This window comes from Toxotes jaculatrix, chromosome 19, assembly GCF_017976425.1.
Source record: "Toxotes jaculatrix isolate fToxJac2 chromosome 19, fToxJac2.pri, whole genome shotgun sequence".
Classification (NCBI taxonomy): Eukaryota; Metazoa; Chordata; class Actinopteri; family Toxotidae; genus Toxotes; species Toxotes jaculatrix.
Genome location: NC_054412.1, coordinates 4,050,173 through 4,060,163, shown reverse-complemented (window position 1 = coordinate 4,060,163; position 9,991 = coordinate 4,050,173). Strand labels below are relative to the sequence as shown.

Sequence of the window (9,991 nt, the reverse complement as noted above, 5' to 3'; positions counted from 1 at the left end):
TGTGTGTGTGAGGGCTGGTGGGGGGTGGGGAGGATGGTGGATGCTGATGGATAGAGAGGTGTGTGTTGGGGGGTGGGGTGGGGACGGACGGACGGATGGATGGATGGATGCAGGAATCCAAAGACAATCAGGAAGCAACTGTGGAGGACCCTGTTTCCATGGTAACCTGCCAGTAAAAGGGTGTTGGGATGGGGGTGTGGGGGTGGTATCTATATGTATGTATGTATGTATGTGCTATGGTGGGCCAGTCGGGCTGAGCTCATGTCTGGCTGAAAAAAAGAGAAAAAAAAATCCAATAAAGACACTGTCACAGGCCCCTGCTGGTGGATCAGCCATGTTTAATTCTCTCTAATCAATGGATGAAGTGTGGCGTCTGTGTGTATGTGTGTGTGTGTGTGTATTTCATTTCATGAGGATCCTCATTGGCCTCATTAAAACAGAAACTATTCTCCACGTAACATGCAACTGATTTATGATGCAGTAAAATACACCACAGACTCACAACTGTACCAAACAACATCAGTCAAGGCTGCAGAAAACAATACAACATAACAAAACAATACAACAACAGTGCGTCACAATGCTCCAGCTCTAAAATACAGTATCTCAGGTTAGAATTGAGTTCTTCATAGTGAATGTAGCTCAGGGACGTCCACGTAAACATCCAATGTATTACAGCAGTTCAACACTTTTTGTTCTCATCCTTAAACGAGTAGTGTGAGTTTGTATTTTACCAGTTAACAAGACTCAAGACGAACACACACACACACACGCACACACACAGGATTAGTAACCCTCCAGGTTTTTGATGCGTTCACTCATGTCTGTGATTTATGAGCAACGCTTACGCACACATATCATCAGATCTGGTGATGACTCATAAGTGACACACACACACACACAGAAAGAGAGAGAGAAACAGATCTATAAAGCCACTCGTGCAGTCTGAGTCTTATAAGTAGCTGACTTATAGAGGTCTCTTCTTCATGCCCCCCATCCGTACCCATTTAATAATTTATGACCAGAGAGCAGATTTATTTGGAAGGTTGGAGCACATTTGATTCAATATTTTTTTTATATATCACTGGATAACACCAAATTACAACACAGAAACCATAGACTGAGCTCTGAAAGTATTTACTAATCAAAACCACCACAGTGACACTGAACTGAATGTTGTTGTTGTTGACCTGTTTCCCTACTTAGCACTTAACAGACCTGTTTACCCAGTTTATCTAAGCTCCCATCAGTCTGAATCCTTTCCAATAAAATAAAACCTCCAGCAGGTTCACTGTTTCTCCCTAATAGATCTGAGGTTATGCTACTGAATGTTGCATTGCTGCACACTGATCACAGCAGGGGAAAGACTGGTGGGTACAGTTATAGAGCTGGCTGCAGGTTCATGAGCGGCATGAAGGCGAACAGTCAGAGGTTACGGACTGGGCTGAGGCTGCCCTCTGCTGTGAGAGGAGGGGAAAACAGTTGCTTCATCATGCAGTGTCTGCTCCTCTTTAACAGCAAGAAGCAAGTTAAGTGCTGTTAAGTTCGCTGTTAAGTTCGTCCTCTTTTTCCTTTCTACTGAGCAAGTTAAACATTAACTCAGGCTGCCATTAATTGGGGCAGAAAAAATTGATTTGGGCCACAGAGACTGAAAACATCTTCGTCTGTGATATAACTTCACACACAGTTGTGCTGTCAGACTAACTCCTTTTTGTGTAAATGTAATCACTGTACATGCTAAATTATGGACGAGTGCATTTCTGCTGGTACAACAGAAAGCTCAGTGTGCTGGAGAGATGAGTGCTATAGGCCATGGTAACCTCACGAAGGAATGACACATGACAAGAGCTTTACTACCTTCAAATTTCTTCTTGGATTGTTTAATTTAAATTTAAGTTTTGCAGACCTGAAGAGGCCAAGGTATTCACTTTGTATTTTTGTTCTTAACTCTTTAAATGTCTGTTGACCCATCAGATTTTTCCTGGGACCCCTGGGATTGTCCTGGCCTCTGGCTTCTTGTTTAAGGTCGCTGCATCGTCTCCCAGCATGCACTGGGATCCCGTACTGGCTGCCAAATTTTTTCAATAGAGCCAGAAACCAATGGATTGGGGCTCCACCTGCTGGTGTTAATTATATCATTAGTCAGTGTCATTTTATAATAGTGTATAAGTGGTGTATGTGATTCTGTGAAAGCCTCCTTCTGAAGCATAATTATTTTGACACCTCATTAAATAACACAAAGGCAAATTCAAACTGTGATTTTATTACATTTTCTCAAAAAGGAATTACACACATTACAGTTTCAGTCCATTTCAGGGGATTTTATTTTTCTTACATTTCAGATTTCTGACACTTTTGGATCACACAGAGAACATGATCCACATGCACTGCTCCTATCAACAATACACGACACCAGTGCACCATTTTACTGGCTAAGACTCTGACGGACATGACCTTTAAGTGGTTTTACTGCTGTGTGAGCTGAGCGGAGTAATTTAACAAAGGAACATTATAGAAACCAGAGGGAAATTCACATCTGAGCTGCTGAACAGGACTCATGAAGGTTATGTTGGTCCTGTTGAGCCAATTCAGAAAACTCTTCAGGTCAGTGTCGCAGTGGAATCGGTTCATGTTTAGGTCGAGGAAGCTTAGAGAGTGGAAAGCAGCAGGGTCTGGGGAGGCTATGAAGTTGTTGGAGAGGTTGAGTACTTTCAGACTTTTGGGTAATGCGTCAGGCTGAAGATATGTCAGGGTGTTGGAAGAGAGGTCCATCTTAACTACTGAAGTGAGACCTTTGAAAACGGCTTGAGGAAGCGACTGCAGTCCATTGAAGCTCAAGCTGAGAGTGGTCACATTTCCAAGATTGTCAAAGAGATTCAGACATTTGCCCTGAGACCAAACATACTGCAGGGAGCTGCTGTGTAGATCCAGGATCTGGAGATTATTCGGACCAATTGCTGACTCTTGGCTACTGAGTGTGCACCACCTGATTGTGTTTCCGCCGTAGAAGAGATGTTGGAGACGTTTCAGCTTACTCAAAAAGGTGTAAACATCTGCCAGGTCGGTTAATCTGTTATCCATAATGTTCAGATACTTGATATTACTCGCGAACCAAGTGATGCTTCTCACTGCTGAGGGCGTCAGCTTATTGTCATTCAACAGGAGATAATCTAAACTTGGTAAAGAAGCAGGGAAACCTAATTCTTGCAGAGAGTTTCCTCTCAGAAACAGTGATTTCAGGCTGGGAAGTCCACTAAATGACTTATAACCCAGCACACCAATGTGATTGTGAGACAAGTCTAACACTTGCAGGTTTGTCAGAGAAGCAAAGGTGTAAGAATAGATTTCCCCGAGCAGGTTATGTGACAGGTTGAGCTCTTTTAAATGACCCTGAAGACCTTCAAAGGCATTTCTGTGTATCTGATTCACCTTGTTTTGGGAAAGGTCAATGTTTACGGCTTCTTTCAGTGGACTAAAAACCCCCTGTTGCAGTGCAAATATAAAGCTTTTAGACAGATCCAAAGTGAGGACTGAACTGTTCTTCAAGCCCTCAAATGTCGTGCGGTCTGGGTCGGGGAGATTATTGAATGAAAATCCTTTACCCATTGGTCCTGACAGTTTTAGAGAGGAGATCTTTGTCCCCTCAATAGCTTTGAAAAACTGCCTCAAATTAACCGCACTCAACCCGCTGTTGGACAGGTAGAGCATCTGAAAGGACATGCCTCTGAAAGGATTCCCACATTTCTGCCAGTCAAAACTTTCCTCAGACATGGCTTTGAGGTGAACAGAGTCCAAGTTCAGGACCTTGAAGTGCTTTCCCTGGAAACCAACCAGATCTGATTCACATATTTTGTCAATTTTGTTCAGCTTGAGATTCAGATTTGTCAAATTAGTCATGTTTGCAAAGAACATTGAAGGCTGGAGTGTCTTTATATGGTTACCAAAGAGGTCGAGAGTCTCTAAGGAGGACAGTGGCTGCAGAAAGCTGTCCATCAGTATGTTCTCTTGAAGTGAACAGTAATACAGGTGGAGCGTCTGCAAACTGGACAGCCCCACGAAGGCCTGCGGCTCCAGCTGAAGGCCTTTGTTGTAGCCAAGATCCAGCTTCCTCAGCCGACTTTGTCTGCTGAAGGAGTTGTTTCTGATCACAAGCGGCACCTTCTGTCCTCCCAGGTCCAGCTCCTGCAGCTGCTCGAGACCTGACAGGGAGCTGGAGTTAATCTCACCGATGCGATTTTTCTCCAGGTACAGGTGGGTGATGTTTGGAGGGAGAGCAGGAACCGATACGAGATTCCGGTAGGCACAGTGGGCTACAGAGCCCCTTATGAGGCATGATGGGAAACATCCTGGCACCTGCAAGTGGAAATTTGACATACAAGTGGATTAATGTTTACATTTAATAGCATATTTTCAGTTTTTGCTTTGTCTTTATATTGTATGTTTACCTACCTGTAGGAAAACACAGATGGCAAGCACCTGAAGACCCAGCATCCTCATCCTCACTGCTTGAAGTACTCCACCTTTCTTGGGTGAGATAACGATCCGATCACTGCAGTGTTAAAACCAACGACCAGTTCTGCAGAGATTTCTGTTGGTGGCGTTTTTATCTGTGAGTGTTTGCGTCACATACGTTGGGCATTCCACTGACCCTGCAGCGCAAACATGACGCTGAACAGGATTTCCCCTTTTTAGCCAGAGTCCAGATTTGCATGAGGAAGGGAAGTACCTTTGCAGTAGTTTGTTGCTATGCACTGTTTGTTGTATTGCTGTGTACGGAGGTTACACAACACTGACACACTGGATTTGCACAATTTGCTGTTTTTTAAAAATTTGATGTTGCTACATTTGTGTGGTGTAAGTTATTAGTGGTGCATTGCATGCACACTATTGTTCTTCTCGTCCATCTTCTTCTTTTTCTTCCGTGTCGATTTTCGGTTCGGTTCATTTTCAAACATCTACTGCTCTGGCATACTTTCACCTAGAAACACCATTCAAACTTTAAAATGTAGACACAAGTCTTGTGTATTTGGGGTGTATTCAGCTTTTTCCTAAGTTGTGTAGTTTTTGAACTGTGAGCCCCAACTGATCATGAGTGATTTTTGAAAAATTCAGGGTTTACATGTTCCAGGCCAGAGTGGGAGCTTAGAGTGGAGAGGCTTTAAAAAATCTCTGTGAATTTTTTTTTTACACGACGGCTACGGCCACAAATTTTACTCTACAACAGTGAAACTCTCCAGCTTTGTAGCCACACCTGTCCTCTTTCTCACAATGTGTTTACTTTTTTTGTAGGATTTACGGTTTTTCTTTGGCGTGCCTTTTAGCGACAAGTGTAGCTCTCAACTGCTCCATTGACTCCAATGTAAATCGAGCAGAGGAGAGAGGTGGCTGCAAAATGAAAGAATGAAGACGCCAAGTCAATGATGTAGTTATCGGGGTGGAGGATTAAAAAGGTAAGAGAAAGACTACTGAGGGAAACAGAGTTCACCCTGGAAGGCGCTATCATGATTTGCCAGGTGAGTGATCTGTTCCAGATGGATGTGAGAACATTCAGCCAGATCGCGACCGGCGCACAGATGAGGACGAAGCAGCAGACAGACGATTCACTGTTCAGTTGTCTGTACTTTGTGTAGTAGGCAGGTTGAGTGCAGCACCTCTGCATCCCAGTGTGTGCACCCATGTGTGGATGAAAGTTGGAGTGTGGGGCAGAGCAAGAGAATATGGACAATGTGTGGGAGAGGGTGCACAGATGAGTGTGTGTGTGTGTGTGTGTCTGCGGGCTGTGCGAGACCCCATTGAGCCCGGTGCATTTGAGGGGATGGGGCGACTCATTTCACCCTCTGCCTCTGCTTCGCAAAATACATCTCTTTCCCTTTCTCACCTTTCCTCCTCTGTTCATCTCTTGTCATCAGCAAACTTCACAGACTACATTACGACGTAGCGTGTATCTTGAGTCTCTGATAGAAGAGGGATGAGGGCCGAGGATGATGGAGAGTGATGGATGGAGAGCGGGCAGACGGGCTGACAGACGAGCAGCAGCGAAGGCAGAGAGCGGAGCACATGCTAAGACTCATTCATCCTGACAGTGATTGTGGCACCAGTCAGGGCATCCAAAAGACAAAGCGGAGACTGACTTTGACCACTTAGATTCAGATTCAGAGAACTTTATTGCCATTTACTTTTCGTCCCAAGTAGTACCAAGTATCCGAACGAGATTTCGTTGCACCGGCTCGGAAGATCACAGAAGTTAAAGGCGAAGAAAAACACAATAAGGTACAATAAACTATAACAGGGAACAAACTAAGAATAAAGAAGGAAAAATAAATTACTGTAAGATAAAATAAAATAAAATAAAATAAAATAAAATACAAAAGTGCACCTGTGCTCTTTATTTCAACAAAAACTGTGCGTACCTGATAGTGGAGGTTGAGGATGTCAAAATATAAATATAACCAAATGTTATTTATGTTTTTTTTTTTTTTTTTTTTAAGTAAATTTTTCCAGCTACCTATCTCATTGCCTGTAGCTTATCACCCAGCTTCCGTACCTGAGCCTTAATGTCCACTGGCATGATAACAAACCTTTACTGCCACCCTGTGGTGTAATACCACCTGATCATTACAGTCCTCACGTCACGTTCGATCTAACCTGTCCAAGACGCGCATGTGTACAATGTGCACGTGTGTGTCTTTGATTATTCCTTTGACGTCACTTCTTTGTGTTGCTTTTATCCGACGTCACATAAGGAGTGGTATTAAAGAGTGGCATTCAGACCAAAGAAGACTGCCACTCGCACAACACGTACATCAGTCATCACTGGGAAAAGTCAAAACAATTTACGAGCTCAGACAGTGTTCACTGAGACCCATCAAGGACATCTTTGATCATATAATGGATACAGAGACATATCAGATGCCCCTGGTTCCACCATACAGTTATCTCTCTGACTCTGTTATCTCAGCAAACTTGAGGAAAGTGGATGCCACTGAGCGACACCTTTCTCCTCAAGTTCTGTATGCCATAACAGAGGGTGTAGTGGCAAAGATCCGGAAGCTGGAGTTTCTCTGGCTGGAACTGGAGACATTAATAAGATCAAAGTTCGGTGAGGAAGACCTAATCAAAGGCATGCTGACCACACCAGAGAAAAACACCATCAGGCCAGAGTCCCCTGAAGCCAGCAACAGTCAGGCTTCAGCACACTCAGTTTGTTCATCATTCGATGATGATGATACACTTGGTGATGCATCATCTCTTGAATTTGATGATGATGATACACTTAATGATGTATCATCTCTTGAATTTGATGATGATGATACACTTGGTGATGCATCATCTCTTGAATTTGATGATGATGCATTTGATGATGATAATGCATCACCTGCTCCTGCACAAACATGCATGTTGACCGCACCAGAAGAAAACACCATCAGGCCAGAGTCCCCTGAAGCCAGCAACAGTCAGATTTCGGCACGCTCAGTTTGTGAACCATTTGATGATGACGATACACTTGATGATGCATCATCTCTTGAATTTGATGATGATGATATACTTGATGGTGTATCATCTCTTGAATTTGATGATGATGATATACTTGATGGTGTATCATCTCTTGAATTTGATGATGATGCATTTGATGATGATAATGCATCACCTGCTCCTGCACAAACATGCATGCTGGCCGCACCAGAAGAAAACACCATCGGGCCAGATCCCCCTGAAGCCAGCAACAGTCAGACTTCGGCACGCTCGGTTCGTTCATCATTCGATGATGATGATACACTTGATGATGCATCATCTCTTGAATTTGATGATGATGCATTTGATGATGATAATGCATCACCTGCTCCTGCACAAACATGCATGCTGGCCGCACCAGAAGAAAACACCATCGGGCCAGAGTCCCCTGAAGCCAGCAACAGTCAGACTTCGGCACACTCAGTTTGTGCACCACTTCCTGATGAAGCTTCACACAGTGCAAGCTCCAGCAGTCTTGTGATCACAGTGGTGGGTGCTTCAAGCGACAAAACTCCTGAAACATGCTCTAAGCCTATTCCAGTGTCAATCAAGCAACAGCAAAGTAAGGGATCCTCTTCTCCATCAGAGGACATGGTCTACACCCTCATCCCTGATCTCTTCCTGAAGATTTATAAGAAATCTGAGAAGAGTAACAAAATGTTTTTTAACATATTAGATATAAAAAGCACGATTCGAGTGTCAAATAAGGTACTGGACGAGATTAACACCTGTAACTATGAGGTCAGAAAAATCCTTAAGAACAGGAAGAAAATTATCAAGGCTGTGATGAAAGACCTTAAAAAGGAGTTTGACTCTCTAGAGAAACTACTAGAGGCTGTAGTGGCATCATCAAAAGACACAACTTTTGATGATGCTGTTGTACATTATCTAAAAATCCATCTGAGTGCCTATCTTGACCCAGCCCCAAAGAAGAAGTCCCTAGCCACCAGGTTCTTCTCAGCTTTAACAAAACCCTTCCAGTGCTGCTTCAAGCCCCGCTGTGAAGAATAATTACCCCTCCGTTAGCCCCAACCCTTCAAATTGGCATTTAACATGAAGCCCCCCCCCCCCCCCCCCCAAAACACACCCCACACCCCATACCCCACCCCAACACTCCCTTGCCCTTTACTGTGGGTTTACTCCGGGTGCTCCGGTTTCCCCACATCCCCTTCCCCCCCAAAAAAAATAAAAAATAAAAAACATTTTAGGTTTACTTATGTTTTTTTTCCTCTAGACTCAAGTTTATTGTGATTAAAAGATGTAATGTATTAAGTGCACACTCCAGGTGCTCCAGTCCCGGAGTTAAAAAATATATATATATATTTATGTTTATGTCCTCTAGACTCAGGTTGATTGTGATTAAAAAGATGTAAATGAATTAGGATTAATATACTGATTCCTTTCTAACTATTATTTATTTTATCTCAGATGTGAGCACTTTAGGAAATGTAAGCTTTGTTGCTTTTTATTTGTCCTTTGCAGCTAACACCCAACATCTGTAACGACTGTACTTAGTGGTTGTGTGTGTCTGTGAAATGCAAGCAGTTTTAATAATATTCCCCAGAGGATAGCCTGTAAAAGAATATGATTTGACCCATCTCTAAAATCAGTGCATCTTTAACTCTGCTGTATACAGCGCTGCATGCTGCCACAGATACACACAGCGAAGGCAGCAGCCTGGTCAGAGCCAGTGCAATGGCTAAAGGTTAAACAGGAGATGGGGCTCCAGGATGTTCAGTGGTCAGAGTTGGCTCAAGGTATTGATGTCTGTCCCGATCAAAACACACGCAGATGGACTTTCCCCAGTTGCATTGATTTATTTGTCTCTGTGCCTATGTGTGCACTTTGGGGTTGCTTTTTATTTAATGCCCCCCATTCTTGTTGTTACATTTAGTTAGTATGGGTTTTGGGTTATTCTTTTGATTATTTGGTTTTCTTTATAGCTTCCTTTCTTTTAGATTATGCTATTTGGTTTATTAAATATTCTATTTAACCAGGGTATGTGCTGGTTTATTAATTGTTTTTTTTTAAATCTTTTTCTTTCTTTTCTTGTTTAATTTTTGACATTCCATTATTCAATTAGCCCTGGTATTCAGTTGGATTTTGTTTGTTTTCAGTGTCTTTACTTAAACCACACAACAGAGGGCTGATGAATTTCACAACCTCTGGAGAATGAAGAGAGGAAGAGAGACAGAGGCTGACTGACACTGTGACAGGAACATTACAGCTGATCTTAGTGAGAACTATAAATAAACATTTACTTATTTTTCAGAAATAACATTACAGTTGCCCAAAGACAGTGATATCAGCTGTAGGCTAATGTCTGGTGGCAGTTTATTGGGTTAAAAAGTAAATTATTTCCAAAGGTAGTGGAGATTAAGTATAAAGTACTAATATCACAAATGTGTACTTAAGTACTTGAATTGTACTGCGTTGCTTTCTATCACTACTCTTTGGTGACACTACTGGAAACAGTGCA

The 9,991-nt window shown here is 42.7% G+C and overlaps 1 protein-coding gene across 1 annotated transcript; it reads right to left on the bottom strand.

Moving 5' to 3' along the window:
* Positions 1–2,317: 2,317 nt before the first annotated feature.
* Positions 2,318–4,750, bottom strand: LOC121200084 (toll-like receptor 5). Its single transcript, XM_041065160.1, has 2 exons — positions 4,450–4,750; positions 2,318–4,353 (listed from the first exon to the last, which is right to left on the bottom strand). Exons 1-2 carry the CDS (start codon positions 4,495–4,497, stop codon positions 2,467–2,469), a joined length of 1,935 nt encoding a protein of 644 aa, XP_040921094.1. The 5' UTR covers positions 4,498–4,750; the 3' UTR covers positions 2,318–2,466.
* Positions 4,751–9,991: the final 5,241 nt, after the last annotated feature.